At 41.7% G+C, this 23321-nt stretch overlaps 1 protein-coding gene across 1 annotated transcript in view; it reads right to left on the bottom strand.

The window, feature by feature from the left end:
• The window catches only part of SVEP1 (sushi, von Willebrand factor type A, EGF and pentraxin domain containing 1), a 160777-nt gene that overhangs the window by 19388 nt on the left and 118068 nt on the right, over positions 1-23321 (bottom strand). The window contains exons 37-41 of the mRNA XM_028528876.2: positions 14898-15570; positions 10754-13539; positions 8702-8927; positions 5814-5969; positions 170-233 (exon numbers count right to left, since the gene is read on the bottom strand). Of these exons, the coding sequence (XP_028384677.1) occupies positions 170-233; positions 5814-5969; positions 8702-8927; positions 10754-13539; positions 14898-15570 (3905 nt within the window). The remainder of the gene's footprint in view (positions 1-169; positions 234-5813; positions 5970-8701; positions 8928-10753; positions 13540-14897; positions 15571-23321) is intronic.

Here is a 23321-nt window from a genome sequence, read left to right on the forward strand (position 1 = left end):
TCATTAATCTCAGCTACAGTTTTTGACCCTTTTAGTGGTTTGGTGTCCCTTCAGTAAAAGTCCAGAATCAATTTTTTAAATGACAAAGCTGATTTATAAAGACGCGGTAGTCGCATGTTACCATGTCCTCAGCATCACTTTGGGGGCTGCGAAGTGCCGCTGGACTTACTTTTGCACGTTGCTACCCCTCCACTCCACTGGCTGTTCTCCTGGCAGACACGTTCCATGTCCCCCTGTGAGTGGATGGAAAAGAGTCAGTGACAAGATCACAGTCTATGATGAAAAGACAGCAAGGGAATGCAAAGCAACCATAGCTGTGAACTTGGATCTCTTGGCATTGGAATGCTGAATACATTTAATAAGTAAATGCAGTTGAAGAGGCAGGTTTAGATTTGCAAAAAGGTTTTCATCAGATTTCTTCAAAATTCATAGCCTGGCTGACTAGCGTAATTAAGGCACGGGCTTTGTTTCACTTTCTGTTTAAATGACAACTGGTCACAGCCAACAGGTGAGACGGGAGAATGTTTGACATATCAAACAGGTATATTTGCTTAGTATCCTTTAAACATATTTTGAGTTGAATCTATGTTTTAATGCCTGAGAGGTACAGCAAAGAATAAAATTCTTCATCTTACACCCTTGAACATGAAACATGCCAACCTATTTTATTGGTATGAGGACTGCATTTTTCAACAATGTAATTTATCCTAGATAAACTTACACTATTAAGGGCTTGAGCATTTAAAATTTTAAATATTTTAGGTAAAATTTTTTCAAAATCCACTCCTCTGCCTTGTGAAATAGAGTAAAATGAACATAATTTACTTGAACATGTATTTGTAATTATGATACTGAGTATACGTTCTGTATGTTTTTCAATATCCCATTACCCCGGGGGGCCATACAGGCGGTCCCTACAGCTACTACAGGCTACTATATCACTATTCTTTGACTCTGCGTTATAATTTTACATCTTTGCTTCTTCCTTCTTTCTTATTTATCTTTTACAGTAATCATCAGTGTTCCTAATGATAGCCCCTTTTCATGCTTTAATTCCTAATCTACAGAATAATAAACAAGATAAGTAAAATTTTGTGATATTACATATTAAAAGAAGATCAGGTTTTAAGTAATGTATTAAGGGTCTTGACTCTAAGTCAAATGTATGAACTTTAGCATGTGAATTTTGTCACATGCTTTTTCATCGTTAGGAGCCCTTGGATATCTCATCATCTTGAACTTGCTCCTAAATTAGCAAGACGTCTGAAAGAGCCTATCACCTTTACTTAGATTAGTATCTGGATTCATTGATGCCTTTCACGCTTAGTCATCTATGCAAAGGTATTTTCTCTGAGCTTTCAGATAAATCTTTACTTGCTAAAATTCCATTAACTTAGATGGAAGGATAATGTCCTGACTTTCCAAGAAAATAATTCCTTCTATAAAATTAAAATGTTCCTTAAAGTTCATATTCATTATTTTCTTCATATTGAAAAACCAACATGTGTTCATTAGAGAAAGTTTGGAAAATGGAGGGTTTTCCATGATTCTTCATCCGGAGATAAACACTGTTAATATCTGCTATACTTTTTCTAGGCTTATATACTTACGTAGGTACAAGAAAATATACCATTCTAGTTTGTGAATTATTTTTTATTAATTTCAGGGAAGTATATGGCAAGTCACAGAAGTCAGCTAACTCCCCAACTATGTGGGTTCTTCCAGAGTAGATTATAACTAATTAATTAATTATTAAATTAACTAATTAACTCAATTAGTTAATTTCAATAGTTTTGTATTTTTCCCAGTACTATTTTTCCTTGTTCTCTTTCATCTAATGATTTCAATCATAATATTCTGCTTTGACTATGCTGATTTTAATGCCAGCAAACACTCAAATAAAATCTATTTTCTGTAACTATTGATGTAAAAAAAATCAAACACCATCTGTTGGCTGGCTCCCTTCTCAGTAAGTGACAAATTTCATCATGCTTTTCCTTCTTTCTTTTTCTCTCTCTGTTTCTGTACATATCTTGTTTTTGATGAATTAAGCTGGAGATTTAGATATAGATTAGCATTAAATTATTATTTTTGACCTAATGCATCTGCTTGATCAACAATTAGGTTAGATGGCTATCTTAAGTTTTAGAATCATAGCAACCCTTTTATGGCTCACCAGCAATGGTTTTATATCACGACTATTCTATCTTTGAGGTCTGGATTTCCATTTATTCCCCAGTTGCCTATAGTAATTTTTATTCCAGAAAGATTGCATGTGCAGTAAAATTTTTGAGGTTTAGGTAGCTCAAAAAAGTTGTGTACCTTACACATAAATGACAACTTATTTACATAGTAGGATAAGTGAACATGGTTCACATTAGTTGTCCTACTTGCTTTGTCTGATTTTGGTAATAACACAAATACCGGAAGTGATAATAATCACTACCGTATAAAGAACTCAGACAATGCATAAAAGGCCATGCTTCCCACTTTATTTCACCTCCAGCCCTTGCAGTAACTTTGCAAAGGCGGTTGTTGCATTTCTATCACAGACAGGACAGAGCAGAGGCTCAGAAGGGTTTGGTTGGTTCTCAAACAACTTTTAGGCGGTAAGAGAGCAGAGCCTGTACCAGAGGTCTGTCTGCCAGGACAAGTCCCTGTCCTTACCCACTTTCCCTTCCACGACCTTTGGTGTCTCGGGTACTTGTTACAAACACCAATCCCCAAGTCCTGTTGGGTTCAGAAGGTCCTGGGCCTAGGGAAATACACTCCTTTAAACAACTTCCCAGATGATTCTCAAACAAATGGCTCTTGGACCACACTTTGAGAAACACAGAAATGTCTCAGATTAGTGACTCTCCGTCCTGGTTCAACATTCACTGGGGAAATTTAAGTAAGATGCTCCTGCCCTCACTCCAACCAACAGAGACAATGAATGAATTAGTCTGGGTTGAGAACAGTCATTTGCATTTTTGAAACTATGTCTTATGGAAAAAGTCAAGCATGTGAAGAATAGTACAGTAGAAAGAACAGTGTAACATACTTCCATGTGGCCGTCACCCAGTTTACACAATGGACTCAAGGCCAACCCTGTCTAATTTAAGCCCCACCCCACCTTGTTCTGAGGCAAATCCCAGATGTCAAGTTATTTAATAATAATTATTTCAGTATGCATCTCTAAAATATAAGAGCTCTTAAAAATTATAACCACAATAACACCATTATATTATAAAGTAATGACTCATGAATATTAACAAAATATTCAATGTGCTCAAATTTCCAACTGTTGCATAAATTATCTTTATACAATTCACTTAAATCTGGACGAAAGGAAGGTCCATGTGGTTCATATATTTCTTACATACTTCTTTAAACCTATGGGCTGCTTCTCCTTTTCCTCTCCTCTTACCCTGCCAATTTATTTGTTTCAGAAAACAGGAGACTGGCTCATTAGCAGGTATTTCCACAGCCAGCAGTTTCCCTGATGGCTTCACTATGGTGCCACTTACCATGTTGCTCAACTCCGATACCAGCGGTTGGTTATGTGGAGGCTGGATAAGATTCAAACTGAATTTTTCTTTTTTTGGCAAGACTTTTTCAAATAGTGCGCTTGTCCTTCAGGAGGCACATGTTTTTTTTTTTTTTTTTCTTTCTGACTTGAATAGCTGTGACGAAGCTAGCTTAAATCCATTAATTTATCTAGGCTGTAAATTCTGGGACTTATATTCTACAATTTAGTACCTGGGGTAATTCTATAAAGGGGAACTTCCCCTTTGCTTCTATTTTGTTGTCTAGCAGTCTAGGTAGCCTTGAAAAAAGACAAATTTTCCCCTTTGTTTGTTTTCAAAATAATGGGTTTGTCAAGAGCATCCTCTCAAGTTATCAAATGATTTTTTTTCACATTACTGTAAGTCTAGGACTATGCACGAGACTTTTGACGTGTTTCAGTCCATTGTCGTTATTGTTCTTATCGATGCTGACGTGGTCACGTGGTCTCTTCTCGGCCTGTGGGAGCCTCGTTCAGGTGGGGCCTCTCAGTCTTTCTTAACGTGTGGCCTCTGATTGGTTCTGTCCTGTCTCAAGTGACAAGATTTTCTAGGCTCATCTTTCACATTTCTTGTCCCAGACCTGGAATAGGTTATTTCTGCAAGTAACTGGACATGAACGTACTTTTTCAAGCTTCTCAGGTAATTCTAAGATGTAGCTCGGAGGGACAACAATTGCTGTGGCACCTCTCTCATTTCTGCAGCTTACACCAGGGCATTTCCAAAAATTTTTATGGCAAACCATCTACTTCCTCAAATTTAATTTTCTACATGTTTGTTTAAATCTTATTCCATTGTTTGTTTTTTCTTAACAAATTGCAAGATTAGTACTTTTACATGAAGCACAACTGGGTTTCAAAAGCAGGAAATCTTTCCCACTGCAATCGACCGTTATATTATTACCCTTAACTTTTATTTATTTAATCTTTTGAAGGATTTGAACAAGATCTGTATCAGTCCAGTCCCAGCACTCACGTGCCTATTTTATGAGAAGTCTTTGATTCTGTGGTCACCGAATGGAATGCGCTATACAAGTGCCACTGACCACTGGCAGTGACTACTTCTGCAAAAGTGGTATTTAAGTACCACCGTAACAATGTGAACAGGGAAGAAGAGTTTCCTGAGAAACCAGACAACAACATTAAGGCAGATTTCTTAAATTTCCAAGTTGGATATCACTATGCTTTCAGCAAAAATGATCGCAGTGTTTCCATCAAAGTAAATAGGGAGACCTCCATGCTGCTGATGGGCTTTTTAAAACAGATTTTGTTTATTTATTTTTAGAGAGAGGAAAAGGGAGAGAGAGGGAAGGAGGGAAACATCAATGTGAGAAACATCTATTGGCTGCCCTCTGGTATGTGCCCCAACCCACAACCCAGGCATGTCCCCTGACTGGGAATCGAACTGGCAACCTTTTGCTTTTTTGGGAAGATGCCCAACTGAGCCACGCCGGTCAGAGTACTGATGGCAATTTCATATTACAGACCAGGTCACTTGGCATTGGGTTAGAAGTACTAGGAGACCTTTCAGGCCAGATCTGCCATGTGGGAACCTGGCATCTCAATCAAGAGCCTGACCAGGTGTTGGAGCCCACCGCTTGAGGAAAACCTAGCCTTTCATACCTAACTCCCAGCTTTTCATACCTAAATCCCCTAGGTCGCTGCTCCATGGTGACAGACAGACTGCTTTGTTTCGGAGCATGACTAACAGGAAGCTGAAACACAGGCTTGTTGGGCCAAAGGAAGTACCAGTATCAGTCTTGTGGGTGGCGTACTAACTTTTTCCTTTTTGTGGCTGTGAGTTTTTTTAATTCAAGACTTATTTTGCTTTTTTAAATTGTAGTTCAGTTACCGTTGTCCCCATTTCTCCCCCATTACTCTCCCCTGCCCTACCCACCCCCACCTCCTACCGTCAATCCCCCTCATTGTCTTTGTCCATGGGGCCTCTATACATGTTCCTTGATGACCCTTCCTTCCCTTCTCCCCACTCCCCCGCCCCACCATTGCTACCACCCTTCCCCTCCCTTCTGGTTACTGTCAGTTGGTTCTTTTTTTCCATGCCTCTGGCTCTACTTTGCTCACTAGTTTTGCTTTTTAAAGTTGTAAGTCACATTAAATATTTCTTGTAAAGAATTAGGGCGGAAAGTAACTAAGTATAAAATAATACTTTAAGACCAAAATCAGTGAAGTAAATCAATACTAATACTAAAAATGTTCCAAGCAGACTGGAAATGCAAACTAATTCTGGTTAAACAGTTTGTTCACTCACCTCTAACTCGTAACCAGGTTCACACTGATAAATAACGGTGCTTCCGAAGCTGTACTCACTGCCAACCACAAATCCATACCGTGGGCTCTCGGGTTCCCCACAAGAAACTGGGCTGCAGGATTCATCGGAAAGTGGCGGCTCCCAGGTGCCACCAGGCTGAGAAACAAGTAAATTACAAGTTATGTTTAAGAGTTAAATTGTATGAATGAAGAAGTCTGTAAATACTGATTGTCTAGCAGAGTAATCTCCAAAACGACAGTCAAAAAAACCTATTGTAGAACTTGGTCCTACTTCTGCTACTCATTATTTGCAGCCTTAAAACCACATTAGTTATTACATGGCTTTCACAGTCATTGCTAAACAATTCTGGCCATTTCTTACGCATGCAAAGAAGCATTTTTTTCCTAAGAAAATCCACTGAAAAGCCAGTAACACCAAGAAGTATGTTTTTATTATGCTGTATGAGGACTGGGTGGATGATACAAATATTCTGTGACATACCGATATATTCTCATATTTCACAAAATTCTATATTTTAAAGTTTATGAGAAATAGCAAATTTTAGGCATACTACTCAAAGTTTAAAAAGATGGCTTCCTTTTCTGCATTTCAACTCAAATACTTGAAAACAGTTTATTACATATTTTGGTGTGGGTCACATAAATTAAAAAAAAATATATATATATATATATTCAGATTTACTTTATTTCCCCACCATCATAGCTAGAACTAGCATTTCTCAGCCCTCTAGCTGGATAAGTGAAGTACACACAGATATTTGCCTTGCCTGTTATTCTCTTGCTAATATTTTTGTTTTCTTTGAGGAAACAGCCCATGAGTTGAGTAACTGTCTAAAAGAGGACTGGAGGCAAAGCCTCGATTCTACATATGAGCCAGAAGTAACTTTACATGTCTATGCCTACATATAATCAACCATTCTCCTAATGTTGGAAATATAAATTATATCTCATTTTCACACTATAAATATTGCTTCAATTAATATATATTTTTTTGAATAAATTATTCTAGGTATTTTAATAACTTTTTAAAATTACATAATATTGTTTTCTTTTGTGATAGCTAGAATTTATTTTGGTATGTGTTAATTTTTCCCCCTAATGGTTATTTAATTCTATCAGAATAATTTGTTTACTAATTATGTCTATCCCTACTGTTTTGTGATGACTCCTTTATCAGAATTTACTTTTGACTCATTTCTTCTCTTCTATTAAATTTTCCTTTTACCTAATTTTACACAAATACTACACTGATAGGAGTTTTGTAATTCTGCAAAATGTCTTAATTTCAGGAAGAGCTCATCATCTTTTAGTATTCACTTTTCAGAATTTGTAATGATCTTCTAATTTATTTGTTTTATGAACTATAGGATCATGTTATATGACAATAAAATATTTTTAGGCACTGGACACAGTTTTACACAATTTATACATTTAAACTTTTACAAAGGGTCTAGTCCAAAAACTAAACTGAAACTCAGTTGAGTGAAGGTTACGGGCCATACTACGTGGAGAGAAAGTAATGAGGGCTGCCAAAAATATTGCTTCAGAAAAAACGAGTGTTGACACCTGAATGGCTGGGTCCTTTGGGGCACACAAGGAGCCACCCCAATGTCCACACCCAACCTGGAGAAGCTTTGGGAGCCACTGAGTTGAGTCCCGTAAATACACTGGGACTTTGCTTGGTTTAGAGAGCTCAGGGTCTTTGAAAACTTTCCCTCTCAAACAGCTTCATGTCTAGACCTAAAACGGAACATCTGGAACTGCACCGATTCTGAGAGCAACTTTGACAGCCATCTGACCTGCTCCCCGTGATGCTGCAGCTCTTAGGTTTGGCAGCAGCCAATCACCGAGGACGCATGATCTATGAATGGGAAAGTGGAAGGAGGAGGAAATAGTTCTTGAGTCCCTACATCATGAGAGCCATATACTAGACACTTCACTGCATCACATAACATAATCCTTTCAATGACAGATATATAAAGAAAGGAAACAAGTTGGAGGAACATAAAGTCACAGAGACTAAAAATATTTGAGATGAAGTTCAAAGGCACGATGAACATAAAGCCATTCTACGCCATGCAGCCCTCCTTCTCATCAGCTCTCGCCACCACGCCTCCGCCCCGAACTCCAGCAAGAGAAGACCATGTGAATGGCTCGTTTATTTTTCTTTCTTTGGTGCAACTTATGGAAACCAAGAGAAGGGCATGTCTGGGAGGCTGGCTGTCAGCGGTGCCGGGCGAGGCCCTGCCCTCATTATCTGCCCAGTGGTTCCCATCAATCATGTGAGACAGGCGTTGCTGTCCATTTGTTTCTAATATGGAAACTGAAGCCCAGAGATTTTAGGTAGCTTTCTTAAAACCACACAAGCAGTAAGTAGCGGACTCAGAATCTCACTCCAATTTTCTGTCTGTTTCTGCGGCCTCTGATCTTCCTAAAACCAGGAATGTATTTGGAATCATCAGAGCTCCTTCCTATACATGCGCACTGTTTTGAGCATCTATGTGTGGACCACAGGACCAAGCAGTTAATTTTTCATGAATATCTTGTTACAGGTGTCTTAATAGTTCATCTAATGTCACCACTTTTTTTCACTGGTCCTGGGCATTTTTGTAGTTTAAAAACAGGAATGTTGAAAAGAAAGATATATTTTATTATATTTCTACCAAAAACTTCTCAAATCCTTTGACACAACTGGAAATGTGAGGCATTTTTTTCTTTCTTTTTAGGACAGGAAGATACTGCTTGTGTGATGTAAGACATACACACACGCACACACATACACACGCAGATATGTACATACACACACAGATACACACACATATATGGTGAGTTACTCTTACATGCTCTGATTCAGGCAGAGAATCTTACCTGACATGTCGATATGTTAACCCCCTCGTAGGCGTAGCCTTCTACACATGACACGGAAACTTGCTTGTTCACGCTGAAATCGTCCCCATGAACAAGTATACGTGTTGTGTTGGCTGGTGGAGAGCAGTTTTTAGGACTGCAGGAGATTCTCTCAGGGAACCAATGGCCATCCTTCTGACAAGTGAATGTATCTATGTCTGTATCCATCATGTAACCCTCCAGACACCTGCAACAGAAAAGCAAAAAATGGGTGCCTTAAAGAGAGGACAACACGGTCAATGATCTGTTTGTAGATTTGAGGAGCTGCTACAAGGCTCAGTAGATATTTTTGGTGCTACGTCAACACCGACTCAAGCACCAGATGGATGGCACTGTGATGCAGAAACACCAACATAATGATAACCAGACCAGGCCTTTGTTACTGACGTTAAGGATTAGCCAAGTTAAAGTTGCTTTAAATGTTATGGTTGACCTTCACTGTGCACAGCATCATTACTGAATCCATTTTTACTGTATGACAGCTCACAGTGTAAAAAATTCTAGACAAAGTTCAAAGTAGACTCAGACACTAGTAAGAATAGAACATAATTAATATTTATTAGGCATCTACCCTGTGCCAAGCACTGTTCTAGGGCTTTTAGATAATTTAATCCTGATTATTAGATACTATACTGTAACAATCGTGTGGTTGTTGAAGCTCCAAACTGGCTCTCAAACACCATGATTTAAAAATTTTGCGTTTATTTATTCAGCAAATGTTTACTTATTAAATTCCAGTCCCTGTTCTAAGTGGCCTACAAATAGTAACTCATTTAGTACTCAAGTTAGCCCTAGGAGTAGGTGCTATCATTATCTTTTTTCTCATCTTGTACATGATGAAACTGCTGCCAGAGAGCTGAGAATCTGGCTCTAGAGTGAAATCATTTAATTAGCTAACCTTTATGAGGTGGATATGTTTTTTTTAATTTCACAAATTAAGGGCCAAGCAGGAGTCAGAGGTTTTGCAAGCTTGGAGTGACCTGCTTATCCATCAAGCAAAGATGGGAAAGACGAGGTAATCAACCAACAGCAAGGGGACAGACAGCCACGACATCTTGGGAAGCAGGTGGTATTGTGACTTCTCAAGATATCCAACACACTGACATCCAAACAGAAATTTTAAAATGTATTTCAAAAACAAGGAACATTTTTTGTTTTTCTTTCTAGTGCATGGTCCATTTTTCTATTGCTTTGTTATTTATGAGCCTTCTTTGGGTCTGTTTCTTACTGCAACTAAGAGAAAATAAAGGTAGGGCTACAATGCCCACAACAGACATGCCTAGTAAGAGTTACTGAATCATAAATAAAATCTAAGAAGTCGTCACTATGTGAAGGATAATCTTAATTCTTTCAGAATGTGAGTAAAACCTAAATTGATTTAAAGGATTGAGATCTCTTTACACATTACAAACATATATCCCATTAAAGATTTAATTTATACATTTGTTTAAAATTTTCTCATCTTTTAAAACAATGCATTTTAAATAGGAAACTTTCCAGCAAAAACTATAATTTGTGTATTAAATGCTCAGTTTGTCCAACAGCACTGGTTGGAAGTCCCCCCATGAAAAACTCCCTATTTATACTGATCAATGAAAGAATGTGATTTTTACCTGAATTATTCAACTTCTGTCTTATTTCCTCAACATTTGCATGTATGGATACAACCATACAGTGATTTCATAAAGAAATTTGCTAGCATGATGTTTATAAAGAGCCTTATGATTTAAGAGGCAGTAAAACTAACTAGAGGATCACGAAGCTCAACAGAATATGATAATTATGATAATTACATTAGGGGTTACAATCTGAAAATGTAGGAATTTATTTTTTACAACCAATGGGTTTCTACATAATTACAGGAAGAATAAAAGCAAGTGCTAAAAACTTCAGTGTTCGGAGAGCCGTTCAGAGGTGGTGTTTTCTTCCCAATGAGTTACATTTTGACCAATCCCGCTTCCCTTTACATCTCTCTCGCCTGCATCCCTTGGAGACTTAGAGCTGTGGTCTTACCTGAGTTTCACTTTACTGTCATAGGTGTGTGCCTCTCCGGATGCCACTGCGTTGGCCACAGACGGCGGGGGCCCACAGGACAGGGGCTGACAGACTGGGTGGGGCTGGCTCCACGCCCCTGTCTCGGTACAGATGAGGTCCGCACTGCCCTGGATGGCATACCCAGGTCTGCAGCTGTACGTGACCACATTCTCCTCCGAAGAGCCACTCTCGTTGACGAATGCATTTGGGATCGCTGGGAGAGAGCCGCAGGACACGTGTTCACAGCGTGGGAAGCCAGAGCTCCACTGGCCGTTGGCTTCACAGGTGATTTCGGAAGGTCCCAGGAGCCTGAAGCCTTTGAAGCACCGAACCTGAGCTGCCTTCCCACAGTCAAAATCTGTCCCATTGACGGTTCCACCTTCAATGACTGGTGTGGCGCACCTGCAAGGCAGGCAGGAAGGTGGGCTGCCGCTCCAAGAGCCGTTGGACAGACACCTCCTTGACGGACTCCCGTGGAGCTTATAGCCAGGAAAGCACTGATACTGTATGTGCCCCCCACGGTAGAAGGACAAGCCATTAGGGAAGCTGTGGGAAGCATTTTCAGGAGGACCACAGTTCACTGGTTTACAGAGAGGGAACTCCGCATCCCAGTTCCCATCCGACTGACAGGTGAGTTTCGGGGCACCGTGCAACATGTAGCCCTCCTGACAGCGGAACGTCACTTCCTTCCCAAAGCCGTACTCCAGGCCGTCCGTCTCCCCGTCTGCCAGCGGTGGGGGCGTGGCGCACTGGACAGGCACACACGTGGGAGTGGTTCCACTCCAGCTCCCGTTGGCAAGACAAACGCGACTCCCGGCTCCCTCCAGGAGGAAGCCTGCATCGCAAGCGTACTCCACCTCCTTCTGGAAGGTGTGCTCATCTCCTCTCACCCGGCCGTTGGCTGAGACTGGGGGTGCACCGCAGTCCACAGGAATGCACACTGGCTCCCTGCCGTCCCAGTTCCTATTTTCTTGGCACGTTCTCCTCTCAGTGCCATTCAACACATACCCGGGATCACACTCATAGTGCACCACGCTCAGGTACGTGTAGTTGTTTCCTTTGACGGAGCCGTTCGGAACGGCATTGGGTTTGCTGCATGCAATGGCCTCACAGCGTGGGGAGGCGCCGCTCCACTCTTTACTCTGCAGACAGAGTCTGATGTCGGGGCCCACCAGAGTGTGTCCGGGTCTGCAGTTATACTGGACGGCACTGCCCAGGGTGGTCTCTGTAACATGCAAAAAGCCGTTTTCAGGAGCGACGGGCAAATCACATTTGATGGAGATACAGGACGGCGCACCGCCACTCCAGGTTCCATCTTCCTGGCAGGTCAGCACAGGGTTCCCCAAGAGTTCGTATCCTGAATGACAGGCGTAGGAAACCGTGGTGCCGTGTAGGAAGCTCGCTGGAGGTGTGGTAGGAGTTGAGTTTTCCCAGGTGTTAGCCACAGCTCCCAGAGGAGGATGAGGGTGAGGGGCCAGAAATGGAACTTCCATCACGTCTTCTTCTGGGTCAAAATATACCTGAGTGTCTTCGACTTTAGTATAGTTTCCAAAATCAATTTGAGGAGGGAGACCACAGTCTATGGGCACACACGTGGGGATGGAGCTCGACCATCCCGACTCTCCACAGGTGTGCATGGCGTGGCCCACCATCTGGAACCCAGGGAAGCAGCTGTAGATGACCATGGAGCCGTAGCTGTAATCCGCACCTTCCACAAAGCCGTTTTCAATGGGCTGTGGGGGATCGCAGTGGATGGCACTGCAAGATGGGGCATCCGTGTCCCAGTCACCTCTCTCTAAGCAGGTCAAGGTCTGGGGACCTTCGAGCTTGAAGCCTGGGTCACAATAGTATGTAATGGTTTCTCCAGGGCGTTGGTTTCTGTAAGAGAACTCACCATTCGAAATCTCCTGGGGCTTCGGGCACTGGATGAGTTTACACGTTGGTGTTCCTCCAAGCCAGTGGCCCTTTTCTCCACAAAGGATGGTGGTATTCCCCACCAACTGAAAGCCCGGCTTGCAGGTATAGAAAGCTGTGCTGAGGTAGGCAAGACCATGCACGTCGACGATGCCATTGAGAACCTCCTCAGGTTGGGGGCACTCCACCGGGACACACTCCGGCAGCGGAGAGCTCCAGGTACCGTCAGCCTGGCAGGAGGTGCTGGACTCTCCAGTTAGGGAAAAGCCATCCACACAAGAATACTCGACAGTACTTCCAAAATGAAGATTGGAGGCAGGAGCAGAAATACCAAAGGCAATTAGGGGCGGCGGGAGGCAAAGAACCATCTTGCACACAGGAAAAGAATCATTCCACTGCTGGGAGGACAAGCACCTCAGGACGGAGGGCCCCTGCAGGGCGTGCCCTTCTTTGCAGGAGAACGTCACCACTCCCACCTCCCCGCTCAGCTCCTTCAGCACGAGCTGGTTTTCCAGGAGGGGTGGGTCTGGGCACTTGGCGGGCACACACTTTTGGTTCGGCTTCTTGTTCCATTTGCCGGATTTCTGGCACGTCCAAGAGGTATCCCCAATCAGCTCATAACCGTCGTGACAGAAAAACTGAACCTTGGAACCTACTTCGAAATTTTCTCCTTTCACGTAGCCATTCTGGATCGGGGGAGGTCTTTCACAGCGGAGAGGGACACACGACAGAGGGGAGTCGCTGTGCCAGTGGCGATTGGCTTGGCAGACGAATACAGGACTTCCCACCAACTCGTATCCTGGGTTACACTGGTACCTCGCTTCACTCTCGAAGATCCTGCCAGTGGCATTCTGCGTGACAAGGAGAAAACGGTTAAGGATGATTTGTGTAACAGATAATATAATGAACTCAACACACTGAATAGTAACAATGAATTAAACTAAAATGCCTCCTTTAAAATGAATCAATTAAGACATAAGCAAGTAAGGATTCGTTTTTTTTTTCCAATAGGTCCAAATGTTATTTTTAAAAAAATAAGTTCAAAGGACAATAGGAAGTCAAATTAGGTAATCACTACTTCAGGAATGTTTACCATGGTACTGAGCCTGTACGTAAAAGGTAAGCAAAAGTCTCTAAATTAATGGATGGATTGATAGAGTGATGCTGAAAGTTGTAAGTTACTTGGTAAATTCAAAAAATCTTGCTGGCCAAGGCAATACTACAGTTTGTTGTTTAAATCGCAGAGAAGAAAATGCATACATAAACATACTTTATTGGTTAATTTTTTTAGATTACTTAAAAAGCTGATAAAATATTTTTCATGGATGTTTCTAAAAGTACTGTCAGAGTTCGGTGTTCATTCTTAGTATGCTTTTAAAAAATTGCTGCTAAAACCTAAGGAAGGGAAATAAAAAAAAACTCTATGTCAACTTTTAAACAGAATACTTAATACTTGTGATCTCAAAATTGAAATAAATAAGGGTATAACAACAAATCATTTTTTGGTGGCATGAAAGATGAACTAGGTGTGAAACCTTTCAAAGAGTACTACGGGTCTGTGTTAGTGGGAAAGGCGAAGTCCAGCTTCCGTGTTGTGGCAAACTCCTCGGCACTCGGCCACAATGATTGGCTTTGTCTGCTTCCTTAGAGCTTGGGGAGCCCACGTGCAGGTCAGCGCTAGGCCATTACGGACCTCACCCATACTGTTCAGCACTGGAGCTTCCGTGTTTACCTGGAACCTAGCAGGAGCTCCAGAAATACTTGTTAAATGAATAAAGACAGCTTCCTTGCATATACTATAATCTTCCAGTGGAAATCTAATACATTTACTCGAAAATCTTAAATAAAGGGCTTTTACTGTTTTGTCGTATTTGAATTTAAAGGAGGATAAAAAGTATTATGTGAGTGTTGGTTATTAAAAAGTGTTTAATTAGAATATTGTCTATTTAAAACGACTCTTGGTTTGGGGGAATACGTTTTCATTCCTGTTTTCTTGATGGACTGAATGAAAAGACAGGTGTTAGAAAGCTAATATATTAAAGGGATTCCTATCTCCGATATTTTCTCCAATATTCACCACCTACAGATTTAGCTACTTTTTTTCAACGATTAATCTGTTCACTGGCCCTGCTTTTGAATCTGGGTTGGCCACACTGGCTGGCCCTGAAAGTGACAAAAGCCACAGACTGCTTGCTGGTCGGCCTCTCACCTCCAGAAAGCCGTTCTCAATCTTCGGCGGTTCATTGCAGGATACGGGGTGGCAGGTGGGTATGGGGCTACTCCACTGGCCCGTGGCTTCGCAGGTGCTCTTCTTCTCCCCTTTGATGTAGAACCCCTTGTTGCAGCTGTAAGCCACCACGGCCCCAAAACTGTAGTTGGATCCGCTCGCATAGCCGTTCGTGATGCTTGGTGGCTCTCCACACCGCACGGGGATGCACTGGATGGTCAGCGGGGACGGGCTCCACTGCCCACCTCTCACGCACTCAATCTTCGCCGAGGTGTTCAGGACGAAGCCTTCCATGCACTTGAAGCTCACAACTGAGCCTGCTGCAAATTTTGCTTTGCTCACAGATTCCAAGATGCTGTAGGAAACAGATGGGGGGTTTTCACAGAAATGAGCTATACAGTGGGGCATGGCCTGACCTTCTGGGGGAACCCACTTGCCCTGGGCATTGCAGAGGAGCTGGGAATTGTCTGCCAGGCTGTAACCATCCGAGCAGTAGTAGAAGGCAATGTCTCCAAACAACCGATGGGCAGTCTCCGGAGAGGCGTGCTCCACGTGGGGGGGCTCATCACAGGACACAGCCAGGCACTGCTGGTTACTGCTGCTCCACTTGCCACTGGCCAGGCACTCGATGGTGTCAGGGCCCGCAAGGGTGTAGCTAAGGGGTTGGGGGGAAAGAAACGGTAAGGATGATACGTGAGAAAAGGTGTTTACATCTTTTTATTCCAATTTTACTTTTATTACCTGTCCAACAATTATTCTTTACTCCTTTAAATAACAGATCCTATTGAGCTCATTGATCACATGACTTTTATCTGGGCTACAGAGATATATCTTGATTTCAATATTAATGCTCATTCAGAAAGGGAAGTGGATTGAACATTTTTGCCATTTAAGGAACTCTAAAAATTGTGACGCGTTTCTTTAAAAATTCAAACGAGGGGCAAACTAAAGCCTGGCTTGACCCAATTCAAAATCAAAACTTTATCTTTAGATGGTTTTAGCTGATTGGTTTCATCACTAGTCTTTCAAACAGTCTCTTATGAGCTGTATATGCATGCAGCCTACAGATAGCTCACAGTCACGCCTCCTCATCTTCCATGAACGTCAAAGCAGCAATTACAGTTTCAGCCTCCTTCACCGTATGTGCACGTTAACAGCTGTGTTCTACCCATGGCTCTGCTCTTCAACCAGTACGAATAAATTATGCTTTTAATGACTCTCATCTTTCTTCATGCACAAGGTGATTGCCCAAATATGGCAGATTGATAACTCGCAAAAATCTTGAATTACTCTCAAGTGCTCTCATGAAGCAGAAAAGGATAGTAGGATATGCAGTATTAAAATAATTATATTTGAGTCATTCTTATTTTTATTCTCACTTTCTTACTGAAGGGAAAGATGATCAGTCTGTCATTTTGACATTAATGAAGGGTGAGGGGACCAAAATATTAGGCACCGAATTCAATTGTTTAGACTTATTAATTCCTTCATTTGACAGGTGAGTGAGTGGTTATTTAGACAGGTTAAGAAACCTGCCTAGCACCACACAGCTGCGAGCAGCAGAGTTAGGATCCGAATTGAGTTTATTGGGTTCCAGCAATTGTACCTTTTCATGACATTGCTGTCTCTCTTCCTCTCCCTGTAAACTGAAGTAGGTGAGAAAGCAATTTGTGGGTGTCCTATGGAAACTGTACTGCCTTGTTACTCCTACAAATGATCTGACCTACCCTTTAGGAAAGAATCTTAGGCACTAGTTAGTAAATATTCTCCGAAGGTCCCTCTGAATTTTATAAAAGATCAGCTATTACACAGGGGTTGGAATTCCTTCACCCTAGCAGGCAAGATTTATGAAATTTATAGGATACGGATCAAGGAGAAAATGATAGAGCATCAGCGGAGGTGCGTGCATCCACCCTACCTATGGTCATATATCACAGTATGGCCTCAGAATGGATACTCTCCAGCATCCCCAGCGGCCGAGCCCAGCGCCCACTCAGGGTCTGCTGCACGCACTGCTTTACGTAAGCACAGTTCTTTGCATAAAAATCTGAACCTAATACAATTTTTAGATGGCATCTGTCTTAGAGGATCCAGGCAGGTATATAAAGACCATATGCTAAAACAATTGTGTTATTAAAAAACCCATTATTCAAGGCCCGGCTGTCCAGATTCTACTGCTTCTGTGTAGGATGTGCTCTGGGTCAGGATTCGATTTGTAGAGGCTCTTGATGTTTTATAGTACAATTTACATCCTTTGCCCACTTTAAACCATGCATTATTGTCACAGGTCCCTTGATGTTGCTAGCATATGTCATTGGCTGAAGTTCACAGACATCACCTGAGACATCCCTGATTTATTAGGTTCCACTGCGCCATCTATAAAACACTTCCTATTAGTTCACGGGACCAGCTGTTTTGTGACGGAAGCATCTATCTCCAGAACCTTCCTTATTCCCCAAAGCCTCTTGAGGACACGTGAACTGTGTTTTGTAATTTGGCAGGACTTTGTTAGACCTCTGACCCCTGAGCTTCTGGAAAATCCCCACCAACGATTCCGCCCTAATGGAAAATCACAGCAAAGCTCTTCTGTAATGGCAATGGAAAATTACCACTAAATATGAGGGGGGACCCCCCTAAAAATGGAATTATCTTTTGGTGGGTGGGCCCCTTGTAGTGCAGGCTTCTCCCTCTAGGTGAGTTCTAGGAACCCATCTGTATCAGTGTACCAGCTGGTGGTGTTGTGAGAGGTTGTGTTCGGCTTCAGTGAATTTTTTTGAAGACTCAATGTGTTTGATCATTTCACGATGGGTGATTTACGAGGCATCTGCCTACAAAGCACTGAGTGTTAAGCAGTTTTTGACCCAAAACAGCATGACCCCATGCCCTACCCTCTCTATTCACCCAATCTTTCCCTGACCAACTTTTTTTTGTTTCCCTAGAAGAAAAATGTCCTCATAGGGAACATTTTGCTGATGTGGAAGAGGTGATACAAAAAAATGACAAAAGCACTAAGACAACAAAATTGATGAGTTCAAAAACAGTTTTGAGCAGTGGAAAAACGTCTTGATAGGTACATGCATAACATGGAGAGTACTTTGAAGGTGACTGAAGTTTAAACATGTAAGAATAAATATACAATTTTTAATAAATAAATTCCAGGGATTCTGACCCCCCTTGTATATGTATTTTGAATAAATGAATTTTAAAGGGTGTATTTTTACACTACCCATAATTTCTTAGATCCTATACTATTTCTTTTTCTGACCTACAATCTTGACTTTTCTTTGTGATTCTCAGTCAACATTTAATTATCAAATAAGGTAAGGACCATGCTATGCGCTAGAGTTGCTTCCTTGGTGCACAGAGGTGATGTCAGTGCATTTACTTGTTTACACGTCTGTGCCTGTCCCCCACTCCCATCCACCCCCATCGCCCAGTGCATTGTAGGCCCCTTTACACTCAAAGTGGTTGCTTAAAGGAGAAAGGGTTGATTCCATCTTAAGAATGAGAAGAGGAGGGAAGTCCTCCCAGGTGAAATGGTTTTTGAGTGGAGTCCTAAGAGCTGAAAAGGAATCATTCAGGGCAGAAAAATAACATGAGCAAAGAAATGGGAGCGTGACAACAGCTGGGGTGCTCTGAGACCTTACAAATAGTTAGAAATAGCACAGGAACCCCCGGAAGAGGAAGTGGTGGTCACCAGGGCTGTGTATTTTCACAGGCTGGGACGGTGGATGGGTGAAGATGTAGCAAGCACAGATTAACTGGAAGTGGTTTTTGGACAAGAATCTCTTAAGATTTTATCAGACAAAATGTCACTAGAACAGAACGCTATTTAAGCAGTTTCTTAACCATACGACCTAAAGGATACTGATTAATAGAAGCAAGCAGGGTGGGAGTCTCATATCTTGTGAATGGCACAACACTTGGTCCTCAGCCCAGACGCTCATTAGCTTGTAAGCAACACAAAACTATAGGGTAGGGAATATGGACTTTTTCCTTCTTTCTTTTAGCTGAGTTCAATGCTTCTAATTCTCCAAGGCGTTATGCAAGGAGGACAAGTGCAGATCTGAGGTGGAGCTGGCTGAAATGTTTGTCTTCTCAATGGCACATCTGTCTTTCAAGGCTGCGAGTTTGGTACCCGAGCCAGAGAGAAGCCTCATTTTTTGGTCATGGACATGTGTGAAGGGGCTGGGGCCCTTATCAAAGCCTCCTAATTGGCTCTAATGATTGAGCTGTAGGAGAAGCCAGTACCAAGCTGTCGATCCTTGAAGGGCTCGTATTTCAGAGGAGCAGAAAAATGTCCAGAGTGGCTGCAACAGGCGGAATTGGAGCCAGTGCTTTTGACTAGATAACGTGCTCCGTGAAGACGGGGATAGAGGGTCATTAGAAATAACCATCTTCCACAATACGTCAGTTGGTCTTTTGAGGAGCTAAAGAAAGATACACTTTCCAAAGGACAAAAAAGTGGGATTAAGTGTTAGATACAAATATAGCTGGTCTCTGATCAAACTGTGCGCCATTTTATTATGTTAGAAATCTGATCGCATTAAGATTTCTGGGGGGCATATTTCACTCGTTGATTTATTTTAAAAAATCAGTTAAAATGATAAAGTCTTGTACAGATGGTGAGACATATCATCCTATAAATGTTGGCTACCAAAGCAAGAAACATTAGAATTGATATGCATCTAAAATGTTAGAATATTTAATTATCATCTGTGTGGCACTTTGTATTCTCACTCAAGAGACACCCTTGCATGCTGTTGTTTGAAATTGGCCACACGCATTACAAAACACATTGTTTTACTCCAAAATTCCATAGAATAATGGCACATCAATACTACAGTGATGCCATAGATGAACACTGCCATAGATGAACACACATTTTAGCATGAAATGGTTGCCAGTACATTAGCATATTGCTGGCATAATAATGAAAAATCCTTTGAAAATGGGCAGAGTAATCTTAACATGCAATTTTCAGTGATTTGATTCATCCGCTGAGTGGAAGCCTACTAATGAGCATACGCCTGGGAAGCTTTATGAATGAATTCCCGAGTGGGTTATTAACTCTTCTCTTTTTGTAAGAACCATAAAAGAGGCTTAAAAGAGCTATAATTTGATAAGAGAAATAGAAAGTATGAATCTGCATCAATAATTCTGTTTTGAGTGAAAAGCGATGATTAGAATTTTATCTTAGCGTACTCACTAATGGCATTTGAAAGTCTGCATTTCAGAAGAATCAAAAGATAGACGCTCTGTTAGGGTTTCTGGGTGTCAATGAGCCTTCCTTCCCTCTCAGTCCCTCACTGAGAGAGTGGGTCTACCCATATGGATGAAAAGGAGAATGGGAAAGAAGCAATCATTTTGTTACTTTGGGCCAACAGCTGAAAACCCCAGTGCAATGTTTTCATAAAGAGATTCTGAAAGGCCACGTGTAGGGCAGGAGGCAGAAATGAGACTCTTTGCTTGCTTCCTTCCTTCCTTCTTTCCTTCCTTCCTTCCTTCTTTGGCATCATCTTCCTCCCTCAGTCTCCTCAAGTACCTGCTCTTCCATCCTGCTCTTGAGAGTGGATCTTTCTGCTTTAATCCAACACTAGTATAAAAAGCAGAAAACAGCGAGACCAAAGCAAGCATGAATGCACCTGCAATCCGCAGGCGTAGGAGGCGTGCAGAGTGCAGGGTCAGGCAGCCCCAAGGGAGACGAGGGAGTTGAGAATACGCTGCAGAGAAACAGAGGCCTTCGCCCTCTTATCAGGCCAGCGGCATCTCAGGAAGTGGAATGAGAGAGCAGGACAGAACCTACTACACAAAAGCCACAATCTGAACACAGTGGTTCCCTCCTGCAACAGAATAAGACACACTGCGTGCTAACTTATGCCTATCAACCCCCTGGGGAAAGAAACTGAAACAAACAAAGGAAGAGAGAGAGAAGGATGAGAACCGATATCTCATTCTGGCTATTACATGGGTTGAAAACCCTCCCCATATAATACTTGATGACATGTAACAAAAATGATTTTAAATGCACACCTGAGCTGTGAAAGAATGCTGTGCTTGCCCTTGGATCGGACCGGGAAGAGAAGGAGAGAGGATAGGGAGTACAGGCTCGGAGTTGAGACTGAGAGTTGCAGCTAAGTCTCTGGCATGAATCGCTGAAAAGCTGTTCACTGGAAAATGTCTGCCTAGAGGCCCAGTGAGGTGACAAGTGAGGTCTCTGCCTTTGCTGGTGCTCTGGGCGGAAAAACGAAGTCCCTGCTCAGGTGGCAGTCCCCAGACCCCACCTCATGTGGACTGGAGGGCGGGATCTATACCACTCACTTTGTGAGTCCTCAAACTGATAAATAAATGTGAAATGAGGTTGTTGGCTGGTGATGCTCTTAGGGCTCTTGGCAGAAAAAAGAATTCACACACAGACCATAAGGGACTATCATAAATAAAACAAACCCTGCATAGTACAAGGACACAATCGGAAATTATAAAACATATACAAGCATATTTTCCATTATGAATTGCTCAGCAGAGAGACCAGACAGCAAGATTAGGGCACCAATAAATTAAGATAATAGAAAAAGGGTCTAAAACCTAAAAAGTAATCTGAAATAAGTATGTTGAAATAAAGGCTAAAAGAAAGACTCAAAACTTTATTTAAAAAGAAGAGATTATGTAAAAATATTTGAAAAATAAGTGAACAGAAATTCTAAAATGATAGAAAATAAAAATTTTTGAACATTGATGGACACATTCAAAAACAGACTTTAGATAGCAGAAAGAAACATTCGTGAACTGGAAAAACATGTGAGGAAATCACCCAAGTGCAACACAGCTTATAAAGAGATGGAAAATGTGACCAGTTAATACATATGGAAAATAGAAAGAAAAGATCCAGTATAAAATCTAGTTAGACAGAAAGAGAGAAAAGAGAAAGCAAAGAAGAGGGAATATTTGATGTGAAAATGGGTGAGAATATTTTAAAATTGGCGGAAGGTATCACTTCTCAGATGTAAGGAGTGCACTGAGTCCTGAACTCTATGAACAACGGTAAGTATAGCAGTGGTCATATCACAGGGAAACAAAAGACATTACTTATAGAGGAACAACAATTCAACAGGAGTTTCTGCCTCAGCACTACGAACATTTTGGACCACGCAATTCCTTGCTGCGGGTGGCTGTCCCACGCACTGCAGAACACTTGGCAGTCAGTATACCTGGGCTCTATCCACTCGATGCTGGTGGCACCCTCCCCCCCAACTCAACAATGAAAAATGTTTCCTGACCTTGCCAAATGCCCCTGGAGGGCAATATTGCCCCAGGTGGAGATCCACTAAGTTAGACTGTGATGGAGTTCTCAACATTAGGAGTCATGAGGCAATGGGACAATATCTTCAAAATGCTTATGGAAATAATACTATTAAGGTAGGCTTCTACACCCAGCTAAACTATAATTCAAGAGCAAGGGTAAACCTTTTATTTTCAGACAGAGATTGTAGAATTCACTACTCCTGTCTAAAGAAAGATGTAAAGGATATATATCAGGAATGAGAACAACAAGTTCGAAAGGGAGGAGTGGGAGGCAAAAACAATAACAACAACAACAACAACAAAACAATGGTGATGAAGAGAGTAATACACATGTGAGTATATCTAAATAGGCATTGACTTTATTAAAATAACTAATTTGAAAAGTTGTGAAGTAAGAGGGAGATAAAATGTAGATGATGATAAGACATTTATGGTGAGTGGGATGACAGAAGTTAATGTTTTCCAAGATCTTTAAGCTGTCCAAGAAGAAGGCAGAGATACTGAGGATGATTTCAGGGTAGGAAGAATTTCTTAAATTTGACACTAAAAACAAGCTATAAAGAAAACACCCAGTAAGTGTCAAGCCCTGTGTAGCCATGTTAAATACATGCATATCCCACGACCCTGCAGCTCTAGCTCCTGGTGTCCAGGCCAGAGGTATTCTTCCGTATACGCGCCAGGAGACAGGTGCAAGGATAACTTACTTGAGAACAGTTACATCAGCATGTAAAGTGAAGATAAACCAACCCTGCCCTGGTAGGGCCACGGGTAACTTTGGAGATGGCTCATTCTCACAAGGAAATGCCATACAGGAGTTACCATGAATTCTGTCACTTTACATGAATCAACAGAGATGATGTTAAGTGAAAATCAAGCTTCTAAAGGGCACTTAGAGTGTGGAGCAACATGCACGAACATTAATGCATGGATCGGTAGAACACTTGTTTGTGGGGATATGCATGTGGAATAGAGGCAAAAATCCCCATTTGTTACTTGGGGAACTGTGGCGAAGTGATGAGAAGGGCCTCTGGTTGCATCTGTAATATCGCATTTCTTTTACGAAAAGGGGTCACACAGTAACCACCGCAAATATTTAACAGGTAC

The sequence above is a fragment of the Phyllostomus discolor genome, chromosome 3 (genome assembly GCF_004126475.2).
Source record: "Phyllostomus discolor isolate MPI-MPIP mPhyDis1 chromosome 3, mPhyDis1.pri.v3, whole genome shotgun sequence".
NCBI lineage: Eukaryota > Metazoa > Chordata > Mammalia > Chiroptera > Phyllostomidae > Phyllostomus > Phyllostomus discolor.